Source organism: Lynx rufus, unplaced genomic scaffold, assembly GCF_022079265.1.
Source record: "Lynx rufus isolate CCGP_SWC_20201006 ecotype Redwood Valley unplaced genomic scaffold, mLynRuf1.p SCAF_6, whole genome shotgun sequence".
Taxonomy (NCBI): domain Eukaryota; kingdom Metazoa; phylum Chordata; class Mammalia; order Carnivora; family Felidae; genus Lynx; species Lynx rufus.
Window position 1 is genome coordinate 115,551,814 of NW_025814878.1, and position 24,185 is coordinate 115,575,998.

A 24,185-nucleotide genomic window follows, 5' to 3' on the forward strand; every position below is an offset into this window, starting at 1 on the left:
AAGTTTATTTTTTTAAGTTTATTTGAGAGAGACAGAGAGAGTGAGTGGGGGGTGGGGCAGAGAGAGAGGGGGGACAGACGATCCAAAGCAGGCTCCATGTAGACAGCGGAGAGCCTCACATGAGGCTCGAACCCGTGATCTCAAGGTCATGACCTGAGCTGAAGTGAGACTCTCAACTGACTGACCCACCCAGGCACCCCTCAGAGCAGTGTTTTAAAATACATAAAATAAAGGCATAGGATTACAGAGGAAGCCAATTATATTGATATTCAATTATCAAAATATTTTAAATTCAAATTTATGATTTAGTAATACAGGAACGTCTTTATTCATTAAATAATAAGAGTTAGAGGATTGTATAATAACATACCCACATTTAGGAGTAGTTGGTCATGGAGTAAACGGTATTTTGAAGTTTCTGTAGTAATTCTAAGGTGATGGGAAAACATCTGTTGATTCCTAATAGAATCACAATCCAATAGAATCACAAGTACTGCTGGTACCTCAGTGGTTTGTCACCTATATTCATCATTGAAGGAAATGCTACATTTCAGTTACACGTCAGGGAAAATATGGATGTAACTGTTTCTTATCTTAGTTTAAGGATCCCTTGAGGCCCTGGGAGGCCAGGAGTTCAAGGGGGAAGTTCTCCTGCCCAAGACCTCAGCCATGTTCTTTGTTTTCCTGGATCCTAGCTCCCCTCCCTCCAGCCCCAACCACAGAGTCCCCCCAGGAGCCACGCCTCGGGGAGCTGACAGTGACAGACCTGACCCAGGATTCTGTGAGCCTCTCGTGGACGGTCCCTGAGGGTGAATTCGACTCCTTTGTGGTCCAGTACAAGGACAGGGATGGGCAGCCCCAGGTGGTGCCTGTGGCCGCAGACCAGCGCGAGGTCACCATCCCTGGCCTGGAGCCCAGTAGGAAATACAAGTTCCTGCTCTTTGGGATTCAGGATGGGAAAAGACGCAGCCCAGTTTCTGTGGAGGCAAAGACAGGTGAGAGCCCCCCAGCCCCCCAGCGGCCTTCCCACCATTTTTCACACTGCCTTATCTCTTTCCTTCTGCTGGTCTGGCCTCTGTCCATCTCTTTTGAGTCATTTGAAAAGCCACAGTGGGACCCCTGGGTGGTTCAGTCGGTTGAGAGTCTGACTTTGGCTCAGGTCATGATCTCGAAGTCTGTGAGTTCGAGCCCCATATCGGGCTCTGTGCTGACTGACAGCTCAGAGCCTGCAGCCTGCTTCAGATTCTGTGTCTCCCTCTCTCTCTGCTTCTCCCCTCCTCACGCTCTATCTGTCTCTCTCTCAAAATAAAAAATAAACACTTAAAAAAGAAAAGAAAAGAAAAGCCACACTGCCTGCCCCAGTTCAAGGAAAACGAGCCCAGTTCCTGGGTCTGCTCCGCCGGTTGATTTTTTCTCTCTTTTCATAATTTCCACTTCTGTTGAATGGGGGAAGCCCCTTCAGAACACTTCCTGGAAGGTGGGACAGACTGGGGGTGCTGGGGGAGGGGTGAAGGGAGCCAGGAGCCCTTTCTGCCTGCCTGGGTCTTGCCGCCATCAACCTTGTGCAGCCGTCACCTCCTGAGAGTTTTGCCATCACCCAGTTTTCTTATGCTACTGGCTTATGCTCATTGCATCCCCTATCTGCAGCCCCCAGAGGACCCTTTCCCTCCTGTGGCCTCTTCCTGGAGCCTCAGAAACTGGGAACCAGAGGAGCCCAGGGCTGGCTGCCCAGCCAGTCTCAGTCAATTCCAGCCCAGCTGTGCCCCTTTCCTGGGTTTCAGTCCAGGCCCTCCCCTGCCCCTGGGGGCTCCCTGATGCCAGAAAACTCTAGCAATAACAATGCTGTCAGCGTCCTCTCTGGCCAAGAAGGCAGTGGGCCAGCTCCTTCTCAGGCCTCAGGATGGCTTTGGGACAGACACCAGATCCTTTCTCCATGTGAGCTCCCCTTCTCCTCCCCCCACCCCAAGTTGGCAGCCCCCACTACTTTCCCAGGTCCTGTGAGGGCCACCTCCATCATAACATCCTGCTTTCCCACCTGCTGTCTGCACTCATTGGGGATCCTGTGCCCCCTCTGATGTCCCCAGGACCCTCAGAATTTCCCCAGGGGCCAGTCAAATCACAAAGGGTAGGCTTCTTGGTAAAAGAAAATAAGTAAACCAAGATGCACCCTACTACGAAAATAGTCTTTAGTTGGTGGGAAGAGTCTGGAAAGTCGGAGGAAAAAGATAAGCAGGAAGCTAGGGATTCTTTTTTCCCGGAGATGTCACACTGGCTAAGTGGAGGGAGGCATGAGCCAGTTGGGGACGGTAGCAGAGATGGGAGGGTGATGGAAATATTTTGGGGAAGCACTGATCATTTGGGCAGTCCTGGGTTTTTCCAGCTCTAGCGGGAAGTAGTCAAAGAGTCATCCTGGAAAAAAATAAACATAAGAATCTTTCCTCTCTTTTAGCTGCCCAAGGTGACGCCAGCCTTGGGGCCCCGCCCCGCCTTGGGGAGCTGTGGGTGACAGATCCCACCCTGGACTCGCTGCGCCTCTCCTGGACAGTCCCTGAGGGCCACTTTGACTCCTTTGTCGTCCAGTTCAAGGACAGGGACGGGCCCCAAGTGGTGCCTGTGGAGGGCCATGAGCGCTCAGTCACCATCACCCCTCTGGACACTGGCCGCAAGTACAGATTCCTCCTTTATGGGCTCCTGGGCAAGAGGCGCCATGGCCCCCTCACTGCCGAAGGCACCACAGGTGAGAACATGCCCTGCAGGGCCAGGCTCTACTCCTGGGACTCCCCCAGGGAAGGCATCAGCAACCTGCCAGGCCAGGGAAGCAGGTGGCCACTTGTGGTGGCTGCCATCACAGTTGTTATTCTCCTTGCACAATCCCATAGCACTGGCCCTATAGGACTCAGCTGTGGCAAAGCCCTGTCTGCAGACCTCTCAGTCCTGCCCTTTGAGGTCACCCAGGCCACCAGAAACACGCAGCTCTTTCCTTTCTGTCTCCATCTCAGAGATCCGGAGTGCGGTGGATGATGCTAAAGCAAAGCATCCCCTAAAGCCCCGTCTTGGGGAGGAGCTACAGGTGACCAGCGTGACCCCAGACTCTGTGAGCCTCTCGTGGACAGTCCCTGAGGGCCAGTTTGACTCCTTTGTGATCCAGTACAAGGACAGAGACGGGCAGCCACAGGTGGTGCCTGTGGAGGGCAGCCTCAGGGAGGTCCGCATCCCGGGCCTGGACCCAAACCGCAGGTATAAGCTCCTGCTGTACGGACTGCACCAGAGCAAACGTGTGGGTCCCATCTCTGCCATCGCCATGACTGGTGAGTGAGGCTGTGGCCAGAGTATGCCGTCCCTCCTTCTGGCTTCAGCTCGCCTGGCCTGACCCAGTCAGGGGATTTCTGAGCTTCCCATTTCCCTTCTTTTAGGGGAAGGGATGAGGTTTATCGAGGCATAATTTACATACAATTTTGTGTGAACAATGAGTGTTGGTAAATGTCTAAGTCATGAAACCATTGCAACAACTGAGATATAAAACATTTCCATTGACCCAAGAAACCCATTTCCCCATGCCCCTTTGCAATCAGTTTTCCCAAACCCAGCCTCTGGCAGCCACTAACTGTTTTCTCTCCTTACAGTTTTGCCTTTGTAAGCATCTCTTTTAACAGAACGTACAATACATATTCTGTGCTTGGTTTCCAATCCCTTGGAAATTCATCCCCCTGTATCATAGTTGGTCCTTTTTATTGCTGAACTCTTGCCATCACGTCCTTCACTCTTTCCCTCGTTCTCTCTTCTTGGAGAGTCTTGCAATGACAGACCGGTCACCCATCTCTCCCTGTCTCTCTGAACCAGCCTCCAGAGAAGATATCGAAACCGAGGCCCTAGGTCCTCCAGGGCCTGAGCCCCGCCTAGGGGAGGTGACTGTGGAGGAAGCCACACCAGACACCTTGCATCTCTCCTGGACAGTGATGGAGGGAGATTTTGACTCCTTTGAGGTCCAGTACACAGACAAAGATGGGCAACTCCAAGTAGTCAAAGTAGATGGTGATCGGAATGACATCATCCTTACTGGCCTGGAATCTGACCACAGATACCTGGTGACCCTGTATGGTTTCCATGGCCAGCAGCGTGTGGGTCCTGCCCACATTGAGGCCCTCACAGGTGAGCAAGGAGAGCTCTGCTACCTTCCAAATGGCTGTGAGAGCCCAGAGGAGAGCAGTGTCCCCATGGTCATCCTGCCTCTCTCTCTCTCTCTCTCTCTCTCTGTCTCTCTCTCTCCTGTCTCTGTTCAGTCCCAAGGGAAGAGGAGGATGAACCTTCAGAACCTCCCATCAAGCCACAGCTGGGGCAGCTGGCAGTGACAGACGCCACCCCCGACTCCCTGCACCTCTCCTGGACTGTCCCCGAGGGCCAGTTTGACCACTTCCTGGTCCAGTACAAGAACGGGGATGGGCAGCCCAAGGCGGTGAGGGTGCCAGGGAATGAGGACCAGGTCACCATCTCAGGCCTGGAGCCAGACCACAAGTACAAGATGAACCTGTATGGCTTCCACGGTGGCCAGCGCATGGGCCCCGTCTCTGCCTTTGGGGTGACGGGTGAGTGGACGGTGGAAGCCCCAGGGTGGGGCCAGCCGGGGGGGGGGGGTCACCTCTCTCAGGTGATGGGTGAGTGGGGTGCAGGAGGTCCCTTAGCTGGAGGCTGAGCCATGGTGCCCTTTGTGCCTCCCCTCGGGGACCAAGGGGTCCTCCTGGGCAGAAAGGGCCTCCATGAGCTATGCTGGTGTCTGTTCAGAGTTCCCCACTGCTGACCCTGGAAGCCCCCAAGCATGTTTTTGAGATGTCAGCTGAGCAAGCCCAGCCAGCCCCAAGCATGGGCTTCTCTGAACTGAATTTGGGGCCCCCAGACATGGTCACAGCTCTCCATTCTCCTAAGATCCAAGGACATCTCTTGGGGATCCTGCCTCATCCTTTCTGTGTGTCTCCTTTTCAGCTGCAGAGGAAGAGACCCCAACCTCTACTGAGGTGGAGGACACCCCCAGCCCCACAGAGCCCAGCACGGAGGCCCCAGAGTCCCCCGAGGAGCCCCTGCTGGGGGAGCTGACAGTGACAGGATCGTCCCCAGACACGCTGAGCCTCTCGTGGACCGTCCCCCAGGGCCACTTCGACTCCTTCACTGTCCAGTACAAGGACAGGGACGGGCGGCCCCAGGTGGTGCGTGTCGGGGGTGAGGAGAGTGAGGTCACCGTCGGGGGCCTGGAGCCGGGGCGCAAGTACAAGATGCACCTGTATGGCCTGCACAGGGGGCAGCGCTGGGGCCCCGTGTCCACTGTGGGCATGACTGGTGAGTGAGGGTGAGAGCTGGGCTGGTGGGGAAGAAGGCCCTACAACACTTTCCCATTATTACCACCTGCATGAAAACAAATACTCGACACAACACATCTTCTTCTGCACATCAGATGGCCCGAGGATCTTGGTAAAGGGCACGCTCAGATGGTGCAGGTTTGGGCTGGGGCCAGAGATTCTCATTCTAATGTGATGAGGATGCTGCTGGTCGCAGGACCACACTTTGAGTAGCAGAACTCCTCACTCACAACAAAGCAATTGGATGCTTTCCTAGAATTTTTTGACAGAATTGTACTTGCATCCCTGATTTCTCCCAGAGGCTCAGCCTCTCTGTAGTTCACTGGAGGCTGAGGGGGAGGGGGAGACAGAGGGTGTTCAGGACGCAGCATGCTGATGGAAGCACCTCCGGGCCCCATGGTTGGGGTATTACCAGACTTAGGATTCCCAAGGGCCAACAAGACTGGATGCCCTGAGCCAAGCACTGTGGGAGTTCCCTGGGGTAAGCCTGATCATGGCAGAGAGACAAGTTCTTATGGTGATGGGGCTCCCAAGCACAGGGAGACAGGCTGTGAACCAGCAGTCAGGTAACAGGGGATATTTGTATGACAGGAAGCCCCAGGGCCAGGCCAGACTGGGGAGCATGCCTAAGCCAGCCTGCTTGCGGGAGTCCACGGGACAGCTGAGAACCGAAGTTGGGCAGAAGTTAGCTTGGTGACAGTGTTGGAGTCAGATCCACATCATAGCTGGTGCCAAGGACTGGAAACTAGTGGCCCATGAGAGGGACCAAGAGGATTTTGTGTGAGATCTTCTGAGTTGGAAAGAGAGTCTTGAGATGGGGGTGGGCGGTAGGAGCAGCTCAGAAGCCAGGGATTTCTCCCGGGGATAGAGAGGGTTGTTGCATAGTTAAGCTAAGGCTGACACCATCAAATGTTCACTGAAAGGCTTATCCTGGCCCCCTGTGAGGAACAGGTGAGACAGGGAGGCAGGGAGCCCAGTAGGGACGTGGAGATTCAGGTGAGAGGCAACGGTGTTGGGGGAGTGCAGGTGAGGCAAGCCAGGCTGGTGGGGCTGCAGGTGTGGGGAGTGAGGAGACCCAGGAGGAACTTGAGAGTGAGTTGCACACTGTTGAGTCTGATGGCAGCTGGGGACAGGAACAGATCCAGGAAGATTCCAGGCTTCCAGTTGGGGAAGGGGGTTCTGAGCTGTTTGGGAGCACTCAACATGAGCTAAAGGGAGTGAGGTGCCAAGGAGACCCCAGTGGAGGGAGGCCCAGGGCACAGTGTGCAGGGGAGGTGGGTGCAGGAAAAACTGGGAGAGGTGGCGGGGTGTGGGTAGGGGTGGGTGAGGGCAGGGCGAGATGAGGGTAAGGGGCAGAGAAGGCCAACATTGAGGGACTGGGAAGAGTAGATGAGTTAGAGCCACTGTGGCCAGCGATGCTGTGTTCCTCATTATCTTATGTTTGTAATACACCTGCTTATACTCTGACCTGCCTGCCTGTCCTCACCTGTCCCTGTGTGTCTCTGCGCAGCTCCAGAATATGAAGCCATGACCACCCAAGCCCCGTCCACCATGGCCCTTGAGCCTCCCATGAAGCCACGGCTGGGGCAGCTGGCAGTGACAGACGCCACCCCTGACTCCCTGCACCTCTCCTGGACTGTCCCCGAGGGCCAGTTTGACCACTTCCTGGTCCAGTACAAGAACGGGGATGGGCAGCCCAAGGCGGTGAGGGTGCCAGGGAATGAGGACCAGGTCACCATCTCAGGCCTGGAGCCAGACCACAAGTACAAGATGAACCTGTATGGCTTCCACGGTGGCCAGCGCATGGGCCCCGTCTCTGCCTTTGGGGTGACGGGTGAGTGGACGGTGGAAGCCCCAGGGTGGGGCCAGCCGGGGGGGGGTCACCTCTCTCAGGTGATGGGTGAGTGGGGCGCAGGAGGTCCCTTAGCTGGAGGCTGAGCCACGGTGCCCTTTGTGCCTCCCCTCGGGGACCAAGGGGTCCTCCTGGGCAGAAAGGGCCTCCATGAGCTATGCTGGTGTCTGTTCAGAGTTCCCCACTGCTGACCCTGGAAGCCCCCAAGCATGTTTTTGAGATGTCAGCTGAGCAAGCCCAGCCAGCCCCAAGCATGGGCTTCTCTGAACTGAATTTGGGGCCCCCAGACATGGTCACAGCTCTCCATTCTCCTAAGATCCAAGGACATCTCTTGGGGATCCTGCCTCATCCTTTCTGTGTGTCTCCTTTTCAGCTGCAGAGGAAGAGACCCCAACCTCTACTGAGGTGGAGGACACCCCCAGCCCCACAGAGCCCAGCACGGAGGCCCCAGAGTCCCCCGAGGAGCCCCTGCTGGGGGAGCTGACAGTGACAGGATCGTCCCCAGACACGCTGAGCCTCTCGTGGACCGTCCCCCAGGGCCACTTCGACTCCTTCACTGTCCAGTACAAGGACAGGGACGGGCGGCCCCAGGTGGTGCGTGTCGGGGGTGAGGAGAGTGAGGTCACCGTCGGGGGCCTGGAGCCGGGGCGCAAGTACAAGATGCACCTGTATGGCCTGCACAGGGGGCAGCGCTGGGGCCCCGTGTCCACTGTGGGTGTGACTGGTGAGTGAGGGTTAAAGAGCCTCCTGGGTTGCGTCAGGTAAGGTTCCATTGGTAGAGCTCCGGGGTGTCCTACACTGGAGAGCCAGGATCCTCAAACCCCACCTAACCCACCCTTTGTCCAGTAACATCTCAGGAAAGTGTGATGTGGTGTCTGGAGTGGAAGCCTTTGAGGCAGTGATACCTTGACCCATTTGTGGCTTTCTGCTTTGCCTGGGCACTCTGGAAAGATCTTTTGTGTGTGTGTGGTTGAAACAAATGCCATGAAATACTAATTCATTCAGCAAATATTTACTATACACGACTCGAATTTACACACAAAAGAGAAAAAAATAGCAAATGAAATCCTATGTGTCCATTGCCATCCTAGTGTTACCTCCTGGCCAGCCTGGCTCATCCCACTCTCTTTCTGCCCTCCTCCCACCAGAATATGTTCTTTATTAACAGCTTAATTGAGATATAATTTACATGCCATAAAATTCGCCTGTTTTAAGTATACAGTTTCATGATTTCTAGTATATTTACAGAGTTGTGCAACCATCAGCCCTATCTAATTTTAGAACTTTCCTTCGGCCCAAGAAGAAAACTGGTGTGCAGATGTGCAGATCCAGGCCACCACTAATTTACTTTCTATATCTGTAGATTTGCCTTTTCTGAACATAGACACGTGGTATCACCCAATATGTGTTCTTCTGTGTCCGGCCTCTTTCACTGAACGTGTTTTTGAGGTTCCATGTTGTAACCTGTAGGTGTACATCATTCCTTTTGTCCAAATAGTATTCCAGTGTATGGATATACTGTTGTAAGCTCATCCCAGACACTCTATACTTCATTGCTTCATATTTAAGTGTATTACTCTTTTCAAAAAGACTAAAAATAGAGGCACCTGGGTGGTTCAGTTGGTTGAGCCTCCAACCTCGGCTCAGGTCATGATCTCGCAGTCTGTGGGTTTGAGCCCCGTGTCAGGCTCTATGCTGACATCTCAGAGCCTGGAGCCTGCTTTGGATTCTGTGTTTCCCTCTCTCTCTGCCCCTCCCCTGCTCATGCTCTATCTCTCTCTCTCAAAAATAAATAAACATTAAAATTTTTTTTAAAGACTAAAATTTAAAAAAATGTTTAAAGACTAAATATAGCCACACTATTATTTTTTCTTTAAAAATGAACATTCGTTAATATCATTACGTATGTAGGTAGTGTTAGTTTCCTGATTGTCTCATAAGTGTTGTTTTGCAATTTGTTGCTGGGATCAGGTCCAAAAACGGGAGGATACATTGCAATTGGGAGAATTGGAATTTTATATAGGGTGATCAGGATTGTCCCTGAAGAGGTGACATTTGAACAAAGAGTTAAAGGAAGTGTGGACATGAACCACGCAGGCATCTGGGGTCAGAACATTCATGCAAAGGGGATAGTCACTACAAAGGCCCTGAGCTAAGAGGCTGCCTACCAAGTTTGACAGACCATAAGGAGACCACAAGAAGTTTGATGATAAGCAGAAATGGGTCTCAAGTTAGGCTTACAGAGCTGGCCCACCTTCTGGTCTGAATCCAGGAGAGCCGGGGCCTCAACTACTTCTTCTAGCAATAGGAAAGCTTCTGTTTGCATCTATTCCCAGATCCTGAAGGGGAGCCCCCTGCCAATACCCTTCTGAAGCCACACTTGGGAGAGCTAGCAGTGACGGACGCCACCCCCGACTCCCTGCGCCTCTCCTGGACTGTCCCCGAGGGCCAGTTTGACCACTTCCTGGTCCAGTACAAGAACGGGGATGGGCAGCCCAAGGCGGTGAGGGTGCCAGGGAATGAGGACCAGGTCACCATCTCAGGCCTGGAGCCAGACCACAAGTACAAGATGAACCTGTATGGCTTCCACGGTGGCCAGCGTGTGGGCCCCGTCTCCACTGTTGGCTTAACTGGTGAGTGTGCAACAGGACACTGGGCCCTGCCCTAGCTGGACTCAGTTTCTCTTTCACTGTTAGTGTTCAGGTATTTTTGTCCCACTGTCCCTGAGACTGAGCCTCCCAAGCTCCTGAGAGTGGTTCTGCTAGTGTCTCTACTCCAAGTCTTTGGTGTTACCCAGACACCTCAGCCTTTACACACAGGCTTTTTTTTTTTTTTTTTGAAGTGAACTCTATACTCAACATGTGACTCAAACTCACAACCCCGCGATCACAAGCTGCTCACTCTACTGACTGAGCCAGCCAGGTGCCCCTACGTACAGGCTTTTTGGTCCTTGAAGAGGCAGGACATCAGGGAAATAACATAGACTCAGGCAGACCTGGGTTTGAAGCCTCAGCCTATTTGAGCTGTGTGACCCCAAGAGAGTCACTGAATGTCTCAGTGCCTCCTTTTCTTCATCTGTAATGAAAGAAGAGGAAGAAAATTAGTCTCTGAAAATTCTTAGAATGAACTCTCATAATTATGAGAATCCTGCCAGCATGTATGCTATTACTTCAATGGTGAGTATTAGTCAAATGTGCAACTTCACAAGGCACTTCGCCTCCTTCATTACTCACTAACAGGGCTGTTCGTTGCTTTTGTTAAGGTCCTTTGGAGCTATTACCCTTCAATGCTTAAGACCCAGTTTCCAAACAGAACAGATAGGAAACAAGATGCTTTTGTAATTCAACGATTAAGGAAGAATGAAGGGGCGCCTGGGTGGCTCAGTCAGTTGAGCATCCAGCTTTGGCTCAGGTCATGATCTCACAGTTTTTGAGTTCGAGCCCTGTGTCGGGCTCTGTGCTGATAGCTCAGAGCCTGGAGCCTGTTTCAGATTCTGTGTCGCCCTCTCTCTCTGCTCCTCCCCTGCTCGTGCTCTGTCTCTGTCTCTGTCTCTCTCTCTCTCAAAAATAAATAAACATTAAAAAAAATTTTTTTAAAAAGAGGAAGAATGAAACCCTATGCAGAACAGAAAAGACAAAAAATCTAAAGGCGTGATGGGTCATCTGTACCATAAATTACTGAGAGAGCTAATACAAGGTCCAAAACAACCCAATTGCAAAGATGATCACATGTGGTCTCATCTCTTTGGCCTCAACTGTGAAATCTAAATTCATCTCTAAAAATGCTCAGTAGGGGCACCTGGGTGGCTCAGTCAATTAGGCATCCGGCTTCAGCTCAGGTCATGATCTCTCGGTCCGTGGGTTCAAGCCCCGTGTCAGGCTCTGTGCTGACAGCTCAGAGCCTGGAGCCTGCTTCGGATTCTGTGTCTCCCTCTCTCTCTCTGCCCCTCCCCCACTCATGCTCTGTCCCTCTCTCTCTCTCAAAAATGAATAAATGTTAAAAAAAATTAAAATGCTCAGAAGCCTTCTAAATCAAAGGAGGTATTAAAGGAAAATACTCACAAAGTAGAATTTCCAAACCTGAGTAGATGTACCTTCTGATGTGACTTATCTGCTATGCTTGGTGGTATTATAAAGCCTTAGTTCTGTCCCTATGCACAGATTTGCTCTGCAGCTCCCAAGGGTTCAATGCATGCATGTGTTGAGTATCATGGCAGTCCCAGCCTACCACCATGGTGTCACCACAAGAGTATGCTCTGTCTGTTGGTTACTGAACATTCAAACCAGGGAAATGATGTCTTAACCCTGGGGAGATGCCTTGGTGTGCCTGGGAGAAATCCAATATCTTTTATGAGAAGGGAACCCACAAGGTATTTCCACACAGTCTCTTTATCTCCTGATCCAGCCCCAGGAAAGGACCAAGAAATGCCAGCGCCAACAGACTCACCCATCATGACTCCCAAGCCTCCCATCAAGCCACGGCTGGGGCAGTTGGCAGTGACAGACGCCACCCCCGACTCCCTGCGCCTCTCCTGGACTGTCCCCGAGGGCCAGTTTGACCACTTCCTGGTCCAGTACAAGAACGGGGATGGGCAGCCCAAGGCGGTGAGGGTGCCAGGGAATGAGGACCAGGTCACCATCTCAGGCCTGGAGCCAGACCACAAGTACAAGATGAACCTGTATGGCTTCCACGGTGGCCAGCGCGTGGGCCCCGTCTCTGCCTTTGGGGTGACGGGTGAGTGGACGGTGGAAGCCCCAGGGTGGGGCCAGCCGGGGGGGGGGTCACCTCTCTCAGGTGATGGGTGAGTGGGGCGCAGGAGGTCCCTTAGCTGGAGGCTGAGCCACGGTGCCCTTTGTGCCTCCCCTCGGGGACCAAGGGGTCCTCCTGGGCAGAAAGGGCCTCCATGAGCTATGCTGGTGTCTGTTCAGAGTTCCCCACTGCTGACCCTGGAAGCCCCCAAGCATGTTTTTGAGATGTCAGCTGAGCAAGCCCAGCCAGCCCCAAGCATGGGCTTCTCTGAACTGAATTTGGGGCCCCCAGACATGGTCACAGCTCTCCATTCTCCTAAGATCCAAGGACATCTCTTGGGGATCCTGCCTCATCCTTTCTGTGTGTCTCCTTTTCAGCTGCAGAGGAAGAGACCCCAACCTCTACTGAGGTGGAGGACACCCCCAGCCCCACAGAGCCCAGCACGGAGGCCCCAGAGTCCCCCGAGGAGCCCCTGCTGGGGGAGCTGACAGTGACAGGATCGTCCCCAGACACGCTGAGCCTCTCGTGGACCGTCCCCCAGGGCCACTTCGACTCCTTCACTGTCCAGTACAAGGACAGGGACGGGCGGCCCCAGGTGGTGCGTGTCGGGGGTGAGGAGAGTGAGGTCACCGTCGGGGGCCTGGAGCCGGGGCGCAAGTACAAGATGCACCTGTATGGCCTGCACAGGGGGCAGCGCTGGGGCCCCGTGTCCACTGTGGGCCTGACCGGTGAGTGATCGGGCAGGGATCAGAGGTTTTCAGGAAGAGCTACCTTTTGTCATCAGTAACCTGGATGAGTCTTCTGCTCTTTTGCTAGTCCTTGAGGATCCAGACCTTGGCCCCCATTCATGCCTTTCCTCTATGGTCTGTGGCCTGTGGTTAGTAGTGTGGCATTTGCTGACATGAAGCTTCATCGTACACACCAGCATGACCTCCTTCTGATGGTCAGCCCCTGGGCTGCTAAGAAGTGTGTCAGGCACAGGCCAAGCACGCGTACACACATGCGTGTACAGGTGCATTTGCACATGCACACACGCAAGCATGCACACACACACAAGAAAGAAAGAAACACGACAACATCCAATCACATTGGGACGATTAAGTAATTAGGCATCATCTAGAAGATGAGCTTTTATGCCATCACTGAAATGTTTTGACATAAGACAGTTACTTGATAATATTACATTGAAAAAGGAGCCCCCAGGTTTTGTAAGGATGCTAATCACAGCCACTGGAAAATAACATGGCATGGCAAGAAAACTGGAAAGAAACACGTCTCACAAGATGCATGTTTTGTGGGGCAGGATAGAATGTTCCAGCCCTTTTCTTGCTTTATTCTATTCTGTGTTGCCCAAATTTTGTTAAATAATGAGTACTTCTTTTATAGTCAGGGAATATTTCCTTTAAACATAATATCTTCTCCTTCCTTGTGCTCTTTTCATCTCTTCCCCATCACTCTCACACTTCTTTCATTCCTAATTTTGAAAAAGTTATTTCTAATGTAAGAAATTAGGGGGGCAAATCACAAGGTGAATTAAATTCTAAAAGGGCAGTCAGGGTGGCTTTTCTAAACCAGTGTGAGCCCAATGCTGATGCCTGGTGAGAGCCCTTCACAGAGATCATCTGCCTGCTCCAAAGGCCGTCGTGTGAAGGCCTCTCCGTGAGCATGGGGCTCACCACCTTTATGACACCCAGTGAGCGGCTCTGGGAGGTTCACTGTCCTCTCCTGAACATACTCCAGACAAAGGAGCGATTTCACACAGCCTCTCTGACTCCTGGGGGATGGGCCTCTTTCTCTATGTGCCTTCTTAGGAGTGTAGCAGGATGGGGAGAACGGGAATGATCAGAAAGTGGACATGATAACAGCTCCCGCCCTGAAGGAATGTGTTACTTTTGATCCACTGGTCAATTTTGTTGCCCTCTGTCACAGCAAATCACAAGCATACACAAAGTAAGGAGGACAGTGTAAGGGACCCACGGCCTACCCCCCACACCCACTATCCGATGATGAATTTTTATAGTCCAGGGTTTCTTTCTAAGTCTACATTATTCTGGTGAAATAATATCAACATTATAGAATATGTTGGTATGGAATAGGGAAAAATAGGGGAAAAAGTCTCTCATGAGAACACCTTTTGACCCAATAATTGCCATTAATAACAATATCAATAACACGTCCTCTCTCTGCATTTCCCATACAGCGCATGTTTTCACATTACAGAGTGGTCATATGATTCTTGGCTCATCCTTTGTTTTTGTACATCGGTTATATTGTGAGCATTTATTTTGCGGCTGCACAACCTGAATTAATCATCATTTTAATGGTTATTTGATGCTTCATGGTAAAAGCGCCACAACAAAGTTAATCATCTTCTGTGGGCCATTTGGGTCCCTGACACATCTTGTTGTTATGAGTAATCCCGTAATGGACCCCCATGACACAACTTTTTCCTGCTTTTTCATAATTTTCTTAGGATCGCTGCCCAGAAATGGGATTATTGGGTCAAAGTAAATGAGAATTATTTTGGCTCCTGGCACATGTCTGAATGACCTTCTGAATGTTTATGTTGCCTGCCAGTCCGTGTGTGATGGGAATTGGGAGCCCTTCTCAGCACTCTCCATCAACGAGTTACTAGCTGGCTAATCCAAAGGCTCTCCAGCCTCTACTCCACGGCTGGAGGAGTTATCACTGGATGCATTTTGTTGTCCTAATTGGCATCAGCAGCAGAGAAGCTGACAACTAAGCCCCCATTCCCCTGTCTTCTCTCAGCCCCCCAGGAGGTTGTGGAGGAGACCCCCAGCCCCACAGAGCCCAGCACGGAGGCCCCAGAGTCCCCCGAGGAGCCCCTGCTGGGGGAGCTGACAGTGACAGGATCGTCCCCAGACACGCTGAGCCTCTCGTGGACCGTCCCCCAGGGCCACTTCGACTCCTTCACTGTCCAGTACAAGGACAGGGACGGGCGGCCCCAGGTGGTGCGTATCGGGGGTGAGGAGAGTGAGGTCACCGTCGGGGGCCTGGAGCCGGGGCGCAAGTACAAGATGCACCTGTATGGCCTGCACAGGGGGCAGCGCTGGGGCCCCGTGTCCACTGTGGGCGTGACTGGTGAGTGAGGGTGAGAGCTGGGCTGGTGGGGAAGAAGGCCCTACAACACTTTCCCATTATTACCACCTGCATGAAAACAAATACTCGACACAACACATCTTCTTCTGCACATCAGATGGCCCGAGGATCTTGGTAAAGGGCACGCTCAGATGGTGCAGGTTTGGGCTGGGGCCAGAGATTCTCATTCTAATGTGATGAGGATGCTGCTGGTCGCAGGACCACACTTTGAGTAGCAGAACTCCTCACTCACAACAAAGCAATTGGATGCTTTCCTAGAATTTTTTGACAGAATTGTACTTGCATCCCTGATTTCTCCCAGAGGCTCAGCCTCTCTGTAGTTCACTGGAGGCTGAGGGGGAGGGGGAGACAGAGGGTGTTCAGGACGCAGCATGCTGATGGAAGCACCTCCGGGCCCCATGGTTGGGGTATTACCAGACTTAGGATTCCCAAGGGCCAACAAGACTGGATGCCCTGAGCCAAGCACTGTGGGAGTTCCCTGGGGTAAGCCTGATCATGGCAGAGAGACAAGTTCTTATGGTGATGGGGCTCCCAAGCACAGGGAGACAGGCTGTGAACCAGCAGTCAGGTAACAGGGGATATTTGTATGACAGGAAGCCCCAGGGCCAGGCCAGACTGGGGAGCATGCCTAAGCCAGCCTGCTTGCGGGAGTCCACGGGACAGCTGAGAACCGAAGTTGGGCAGAAGTTAGCTTGGTGACAGTGTTGGAGTCAGATCCACATCATAGCTGGTGCCAAGGACTGGAAACTAGTGGCCCATGAGAGGGACCAAGAGGATTTTGTGTGAGATCTTCTGAGTTGGAAAGAGAGTCTTGAGATGGGGGTGGGCGGTAGGAGCAGCTCAGAAGCCAGGGATTTCTCCCGGGGATAGAGAGGGTTGTTGCATAGTTAAGCTAAGGCTGACACCATCAAATGTTCACTGAAAGGCTTATCCTGGCCCCCTGTGAGGAACAGGTGAGACAGGGAGGCAGGGAGCCCAGTAGGGACGTGGAGATTCAGGTGAGAGGCAACGGTGTTGGGGGAGTGCAGGTGAGGCAAGCCAGGCTGGTGGGGCTGCAGGTGTGGGGAGTGAGGAGACCCAGGAGGAACTTGAGGGTGAGTTGCACACTGTTGAGTCTGATGGCAGCTGGGGACAGGAACAGATCCAGGAAGATTCCAGGCTTCCAGTTGGGGAAGGGGGTTCTGAGCTGTTTGGGAGCACTCAACATGAGCTAAAGGGAGTGAGGTGCCAAGGAGACCCCAGTGGAGGGAGGCCCAGGGCACAGTGTGCAGGGGAGGTGGGTGCAGGAAAAACTGGGAGAGGTGGCGGGGTGTGGGTAGGGGTGGGTGAGGGCAGGGCGAGATGAGGGTAAGGGGCAGAGAAGGCCAACATTGAGGGACTGGGAAGAGTAGATGAGTTAGAGCCACTGTGGCCAGCGATGCTGTGTTCCTCATTATATTATGTTTGTAATACACCTGCTTATACTCTGACCTGCCTGCCTGTCCTCACCTGTCCCTGTGTGTCTCTGCGCAGCTCCAGAATATGAAGCCATGACCACCCAAGCCCCGTCCACCATGGCCCTTGAGCCTCCCATGAAGCCACGGCTGGGGCAGCTGGCAGTGACAGACGCCACCCCCGACTCCCTGCGCCTCTCCTGGACTGTCCCCGAGGGCCAGTTTGACCACTTCCTGGTCCAGTACAAGAACGGGGATGGGCAGCCCAAGGCGGTGAGGGTGCCAGGGAATGAGGACCAGGTCACCATCTCAGGCCTGGAGCCAGACCACAAGTACAAGATGAACCTGTATGGCTTCCACGGTGGCCAGCGCGTGGGCCCCGTCTCTGCCTTTGGGGTGACGGGTGAGTGGACGGTGGAAGCCCCAGGGTGGGGCCAGCCGGGGGGGGGTCACCTCTCTCAGGTGATGGGTGAGTGGGGCGCAGGAGGTCCCTTAGCTGGAGGCTGAGCCACGGTGCCCTTTGTGCCTCCCCTCGGGGACCAAGGGGTCCTCCTGGGCAGAAAGGGCCTCCATGAGCTATGCTGGTGTCTGTTCAGAGTTCCCCACTGCTGACCCTGGAAGCCCCCAAGCATGTTTTTGAGATGTCAGCTGAGCAAGCCCAGCCAGCCCCAAGCATGGGCTTCTCTGAACTGAATTTGGGGCCCCCAGACATGGTCACAGCTCTCCATTCTCCTAAGATCCAAGGACATCTCTTGGGGATCCTGCCTCATCCTTTCTGTGTGTCTCCTTTTCAGCTGCAGAGGAAGAGACCCCAACCTCTACTGAGGTGGAGGACACCCCCAGCCCCACAGAGCCCAGCACGGAGGCCCCAGAGTCCCCCGAGGAGCCCCTGCTGGGGGAGCTGACAGTGACAGGATCGTCCCCAGACACGCTGAGCCTCTCGTGGACCGTCCCCCAGGGCCACTTCGACTCCTTCACTGTCCAGTACAAGGACAGGGACGGGCGGCCCCAGGTGGTGCGTGTCGGGGGTGAGGAGAGTGAGGTCACCGTCGGGGGCCTGGAGCCGGGGCGCAAGTACAAGATGCACCTGTATGGCCTGCACAGGGGGCAGCGCTGGGGCCCCGTGTCCACCGTGGGTGTGACTGGTGAGTGAGAGCTGGGGCCTTTCTTTGCTCTCTTGATTTCTCCCTTTAGAGATCAGCACTCCTCACAAATGGTCCTTTAGGCCCCTCTCTTTCCTCATATGGTGCTGGTGATCCTGCCTCATGCTTTCATTGAATGAGGATGATAGAGACTGTGTTTAGGGTGAGTAGGCATGTACCCTGTGCTTATAAGTTTTACCTCATAAGTTCCCTGATATGGAACCTCAGACTTGCTTAGTTTTTCCTATATGGCTTCCTCAAGCTCCCTGGCTGGGTGTTTTAGTGACTCAGAATGTGGCTGCAGGGTCTCTGGGTTTGAATCCTGCTCTGAACGTACTAATTGTGTGAATTCACAAACATTTCTTAACTTCTCTGTGCTGCAGAGCCACACAAAATTGGCATGATAATGATATTGGCACCCACGTTGTTGTGTGAGGCTGCTTTGTGAGCTGCTAATAGCAATGCCTGGGACACATTAAGCACTCTAGAAGTACCCGCTATAAAACATTCATTTCATAGCCTGAGCAAGGCAGTCCCTCTCTCTCTTTTGAAGGGTCCTGCCAGTGACCCCTCGGCCTCCTCTGCTCTGTTCCAGCCTCCCAGCCCACAGAGCCCCCTGTGGCACCCCGCCTAGGGGAGCTGGCCGTGGTAGCCGTGACCTCTGACACAGTGCACCTCTCATGGACCGTGGCCCAGGGCGTCTTCGACTCCTTCCTGGTCCAGTACAAGGATGTGCAGGGGCGGCCCCAGGCAGTGCCTGTGGGTGGACACCTGCGTGAGATCACCATTCCGGGTCTGGCCCCCGGCCGGAAGTACAAGTTCCTACTCTTTGGACTCCAGGATGAGAAGCGGCATGGCCCTATAGCTGCAGATGCAAAGACCCGTAAGTGAAGGCTGGAGGCCACCTTCAGCACTGGAGCCTTCCCAGTGTCCTTCGCCCCCTTGTGGTGACCGTTAGAGTTCCTTGTTTCCGTGCTCCACGCTCCAGACCTATTTATTTACTGAGTCCAGTGAAATCCAGGTCTAGGGCTCCCCGCTTAGCCTTCATTCTCATCCTTCTCCCTACTTTTCCTACATCCCGAGGGACACTGCTTTCTTCCTCGGCTCATCTTTTATCCCTACTCCTCTGCCGCCCCACTTCCTAACATGTGGCCTAGCCATTCCCTCTAGCTCCCGGAACCAGCTCCCACAGCCCTAGCACCCTGAGGAAGCTCTGTCTGCCTCTGTCACCATTTCTGTCACTCTCCCATACACCTCTCTCTCTTTTCCAGCCCCAGACACAAAACCTCCCCGCCTGGGGGAGCTGACAGTGACAGACCTGACCCCGGACTCTGTGAGCCTCTCATGGACAGTCCCTGAGGGTGAATTTGACTCCTTCGTGGTCCAGTACAAGGACAGAGACGGGCAGCCCCAGGTGGTGCCTGTGGCCTCAGACCAGCGCGAGGTCACCATCTCGGGCCTGGAGCCCAGTAGGAAATACAAGTTCCTGCTCTATGGGCTGGCCGGTAGGAAGCGGCTGGGCCCCATCTCTGCTGATGGCACCACAGGTGAGTCCCAGCCCTGTACCCCATCTTTTCTAGAGCTGCCTCCTATCCAAGCCCCCAGAGCTGCCCCGAACCCCTGCCTATCCATGCAGTTTAATTCTCCTGCCTTCAGCCTTTATAACACCAAAAGCAAACATTTACTGAGTCCCTGTCACATGCTAGACACTATTCTGAGTATTTTACATGCATTATTTCCTTCATTCGCCGACCGCTGATGTAATAAAGAAAATCCAGTCTTTGGAGCCAAGCAGACCTGTGTTCAAATTCCAACTGCCAGTTTTGTGGCCATTGGCAAGCCACTTCTTTCCCTTGAACCTGAGTTTCTGCACCTGCATAATACTTATGAATAATAATACCTATTGGCACTTAATAAATGATCACATCCTCCTCCCTGTGTCCCAATGGAGGCAAGAAGTGGAAAATATGGAAGGATTTGGCTGCAAAAAGACTATGGAAAAAATCTGCTGTCATTGTGCCCATTACTCAGCCCCCTGAGGAAGGGTGGAGGTGGGTCACTGACCCTTACTCCACTCCCAGGACCATGAGTCACCCTGGCCAGACAGGGATGGGGCACATGGTCACTTGGGGCCTGGGACAATCAGACTGCATAATTCTCTTCCCCAAACCCTCACTATGGGGAGTGACTACAGTCTTCTCCTCTGACCCCGTCATCCAATACCCATCCCCACCTGGGCAGGTCTCTTCTGTGTTCTGCTCTGCCCTTTGTTCTTCCAGTGTTGCCCCACCCGGCTGCCCCGGTCCAGTGGTGTTAGTGCAGGGCTGGGGAAGTGGGTAGAAGGATGGCCCAGGCTGCTTGCAAGAGAGGGGGACGTCCTGGCCAAGCTCTGGCTGCCCAGCCCAGCCCAGTCCTTAGTATTTAGGGGTGTCTCCCTGACAACCCAGATACCCTCTGGGAGCCTTTTTCAGCTCCAGCCACATCCCTGCTGAAGGGGTTAGGAGCCAGGGGGAAACTGAGGCCCTTCTCTACACCCCCAGGCACCCTACCTCACAAGGTGATCTTTTATGCATTTACAGCACCCTGATCACGCCGAGGAGGGAGTGGGCGCAGGAAGGAGTTTGTTCAGTGGCCTCCAGAGGAGAGATCAAGCTGCTCGCTCTCCTTCCTTTGGGCAGACTGCAGCCACACTGCAGGGACCCTTTCCTAGACCCTCATGCCTCCCCGAAGTTGCCAGGGCTGGGGTAAAGGCAGCTCTTGACCAAGAGTTTCTCCTCCCACTCTCCACAGCTCCCCTGCAGAAGGAGCAGCAGCGCCCGCCCCGCCTGGGGGAGCTGACAGTGACAGATGAGACCCCAGACTCCCTGCGCCTCTCATGGACAGTGGCCCAGGGCCTCTTTGATTCCTTTGTGGTCCAGTACAGGGACACAGCTGGGCAGCCCCGGGCAGTGCCTGTGGCCAAAGACCAGCGGGAAGTCACCATAGAGGGCCTGGAGCCTGGCAGGAAATACAAGTTTCTGCTCTATGGGATCCACGGAGGACAGCGCCTGGGCCCCATCTCCGTCCTGGGAGTGACAGGTGAGCAGGAGGACCTGGGGCGTAAGGAGGCCTGCCGAGGGCTCTGGAGGAACGGAAATGCAGTGGGGCCAGCTCTGATGGTAACCAAGGAGCCCATCAAAAGCTGGAACCAGGGCAGGCGTGAGGAAAGGCCCTGGCAGCCGTCCCCAGCGTCCCGGCCCCCACCCTGCTCAGCGCCGCCAGCTGTGCCCCATCACTCTATTGAGGCAGCTCTTTCCTCCCCGCAGGGTGGCCTTGCCAGATAGGGGCAGACCCCTCCTGTGGGTGAGTCAGGAGCACTTTTTGTCAAATGGAAAATAACTGGAACAGAAAGTAGGCAAGGGGCATAGCAACCCGTAGAAGTGGCTGCCATGATGGAGCAGGCTCCTCCTCGGGAGTTACTAACACCCAGCTCAGGTCAGCAGGACGGGGCACTTGGGCCCAACATGGCGGGCGTGATTTGCCTTTCTGGCTCACCAGCCAGCTCCTTCCTCAGCTTTTCTCAGGAGGACCACGTGCCCCGAGCTCAGGGAGTGAGCAGCTATTCCCACCGCAGACCGTCAGCCTAGGCACCCAGGGAGGGTGGGGAGGGAGCAGGCTGTGCAGACATCTTGAGGCGTAAGAAGACACAGGTAGAAAAGGGGAAGCAAGCCCCTGATTCAGACACAGCAAGGGAGCCAACAGAGGGTAATGGGACCACAGTGCTGACTCAGAGAGGCCCAGGGGTGGCAGGGAAATGACAGAGTCAAGAGAAGGAAGGTGCCAGAAGAGCCTCAGTCACCCCTGCTCAGCATCTCCCCTGGGCTTCTTCCACACAGCCCCAGAAGAGGACACGCCAGCCCCCTGGCGCCCAGCCACAGAGGCCCCCGAGCACCCTGAAGGGCCCCAGCTAAGGACACTGGCAGTGAGCGACATAACCCCAGACTCCCTGCACCTCTCGTGGAGTGTGGCTCAGGGCCCCTTTGACTCCTTCGTGGTCCAGTATCAGGACACGGATGGGCAGCCCCAGGCCTTGCTCGTGGATGGCAACCAGAACAAGGTCCTAGTGTCGGGCCTGGAGCCCAGCACCTCCTACAGGTTCTTCCTCTATGGCCTCCATGAAGGGAAGCGCCTGGGGCCCATCTCAGCTGACGGCACCACAGGTACTGCCGGTTGAGGGCCCTGTATCTAGGCCTCCCCACCTCTAGTCTGGGACTGAAAGGGCTAAAGGGGGTGCCCAGAGGTGGTGACACATAAGCAGGGTACTATAGAGGGAGGAAGGCGTGCACTAGCAGTCCTTGGCTCTACACATGCGTGCTCACTGTGGGTCCCACCTGTCAGTGCCAGCCCCGCATTAGCTCCATTTCGCAGATGGGAAACGGGAGGCCGTGGTGGGGTGGTAGAAGAGACTGCCCCAGGCCACCGAGGTGGTGTGCTTCTGTCTCCCACCCACTCTGTGCAGGGCCTGCTCCTGCCGGTCAGACCCCAGGGGAGCCAGGGCCCCGCCTGTCCCAGCTGTCGGTGACTGATGTGACCACCAGTTCGCTGCGACTCAACTGGGAGGCCCCATCTGGGGCCTTTGACTCCTTCCTGCTCCGCTTTGGGGTCCCATCACCAAGCACTCTGGAGCCCCACCTGCGTCCCCTGCTGCAGAGGGAGCTGATGGTACCAGGGACACGGCGCTCAGCAGTGCTACGGGACCTGCGTCCAGGGACCCTATACACCCTTACGTTGTATGGGCTGCGTGGGCCCCACAAGGCCGACAGCATCCAGGGCACGGCCCGCACCCTTAGCCCAGGTAAGGCCCCCACGTTGGGCACGTTCGCGTGCTGCCCCAAAGTGTGGGGTGGGGGGTCTTTGTACTCTGTAGGGTGGGACCTAGTGCCTCAGCCAGAGGGAAGGTCAGTGAGTGGTGGAAGGCTTGGAGGAATCTACAGAGACTTCCTCTTCTAGATCTAGAGGAAAGGGGTGGTGGTGAGCAAGTCTGGAACCACTGGGGCCTTGGGGTGTGGATCCTGGGGCCAGAGGCCCCCTGCCCCGTGCCCTCACTGCCACTCCTTGGCACCCACCCCCCTCAGTTCTGGAAAGCCCCCGTGACCTTCAGTTCAGCGAAATCAGGGAAACTTCGGCCCTGGTCAGCTGGACGCCTCCACCATCCAGAGTGGACAGTTTCAAAGTTTCCTACCAGCTGGCAGATGGAGGTGACACCCTTTTGCCATGTCCTCACCTGCCCTCATTTCTCCTGCTCCCTGCACTCTAACAACCCTGCAGCCCTTCCTTGATTCCCTGGGCAAACTCCCAAGCCCGACATGTTTGCAGGGGAGCCACAGAGCGTGCAGGTGGATGGCCGAGCCCGGACCCAGAAACTCAAGGGGCTGATCCCAGGCTCTCACTACGAGGTGACGGTGGTCTCCGTCCGTGGCTTTGAGGAGAGCGAGCCACTCACAGGCTTCCTCACCACAGGTAGGATGGACTGAGACCCGGGGCAGGCGGGAGGTAGGGGGAGAATGAAGGGAGAGGGAAAAGGGGGTGAGGCCAGCAGGGCTTGGGAAGGTGAGGGGTGGGGAGAGGAGCAGGGGACAGCTCTGAGCCCCCTCCCTTCTCCCAGTTCCTGACGGCCCCACCCAGCTTCGTGCGCTGAACTTGACGGAGGGATCCGCTCTGCTGCACTGGCAGCCCCCCCAGACCCCTGTGGACACATATGACGTCCATGTCACAGCCCCAGGGGGTGAGCGAGGCTGAGGCCTCTGGAGAAGACTCGCTGAGGGTGGGGAGAGGGGCTCTGGCAGGGCACGAAGGGGACAGATGCTGATGCTCACCCCCACTCCCAGCCCCCCCACTGCAGGGCTCAACCCCTGGCAGTGCTGTGGACTACCCTCTGGGTGGCCTTGTGCTCCACACCAACTACACGGCGATGGTACGGGGTCTTCGGGGCCCCAACTTCACCTCCCCGGCCAGCATCACCTTCACCACAGGTACGGCCTGTGAGGTGTGCATGACAGGGGGAGGGAAGGTCCAGGGGAGCTAGGATGGGCCTCGTCTCCATCTTCTGTTCCCACCTTCACCTCCCAGGGTTGGAAGCCCCCCAAGACTTGGAGGCCAAGGAAGTGACCCCCCGCACGGCCCTGCTCACTTGGACTGAGCCCCAAGTCCCGCCGACTAGCTACCTGCTCAGTTTCAACACCCCTGGTGGACAGACCCAGGTGCCCCCACCCCTCCCTCACTGGCCGACTCCCCTCCCGGGCCCCCCTTCAGGAGGTACTGCCCCCTCCTCTTCTTCTCCCAGTGGGGCTCCACCTCCCTCTCCCCTGACCTGCTCCCTGTGTGTCCCACAGGAGATCCTGCTCCCAGGAGGGGTCACCTCTCACCAGCTCCTGGGCCTCTTTCCCTCCACCCCGTACAGCGTGTGGCTCCGAGCTATGTGGGGCGAGAGCCTCACACCGCCCGTGTCCACCTCCTTCACCACCGGTATTTGGGCACTGGGACCTAAGGTCAGGGGCTGAGC

At 55.0% G+C, this 24,185-nt stretch overlaps 1 protein-coding gene across 1 annotated transcript in view; it reads left to right on the forward strand.

The window, feature by feature from the left end:
- TNXB (tenascin XB) overlaps positions 1-24,185 on the forward strand; it is a 47,261-nt gene that overhangs the window by 21,698 nt on the left and 1,378 nt on the right. The window contains exons 13-37 of the mRNA XM_047101946.1: positions 696-995; positions 2,450-2,737; positions 3,000-3,308; positions 3,841-4,149; positions 4,281-4,583; positions 4,978-5,328; positions 6,859-7,182; positions 7,574-7,924; positions 9,537-9,833; positions 11,584-11,934; positions 12,327-12,677; positions 14,719-15,051; positions 16,582-16,905; positions 17,297-17,647; positions 18,240-18,527; positions 18,916-19,191; positions 20,435-20,722; positions 21,520-21,843; positions 22,143-22,478; positions 22,759-22,881; positions 23,000-23,143; positions 23,289-23,408; positions 23,512-23,655; positions 23,753-23,883; positions 24,016-24,148. Of these exons, the coding sequence (XP_046957902.1) occupies positions 696-995; positions 2,450-2,737; positions 3,000-3,308; positions 3,841-4,149; positions 4,281-4,583; positions 4,978-5,328; positions 6,859-7,182; positions 7,574-7,924; positions 9,537-9,833; positions 11,584-11,934; positions 12,327-12,677; positions 14,719-15,051; positions 16,582-16,905; positions 17,297-17,647; positions 18,240-18,527; positions 18,916-19,191; positions 20,435-20,722; positions 21,520-21,843; positions 22,143-22,478; positions 22,759-22,881; positions 23,000-23,143; positions 23,289-23,408; positions 23,512-23,655; positions 23,753-23,883; positions 24,016-24,148 (6,849 nt within the window). The remainder of the gene's footprint in view (positions 1-695; positions 996-2,449; positions 2,738-2,999; positions 3,309-3,840; positions 4,150-4,280; positions 4,584-4,977; positions 5,329-6,858; positions 7,183-7,573; positions 7,925-9,536; positions 9,834-11,583; positions 11,935-12,326; positions 12,678-14,718; positions 15,052-16,581; positions 16,906-17,296; positions 17,648-18,239; positions 18,528-18,915; positions 19,192-20,434; positions 20,723-21,519; positions 21,844-22,142; positions 22,479-22,758; positions 22,882-22,999; positions 23,144-23,288; positions 23,409-23,511; positions 23,656-23,752; positions 23,884-24,015; positions 24,149-24,185) is intronic.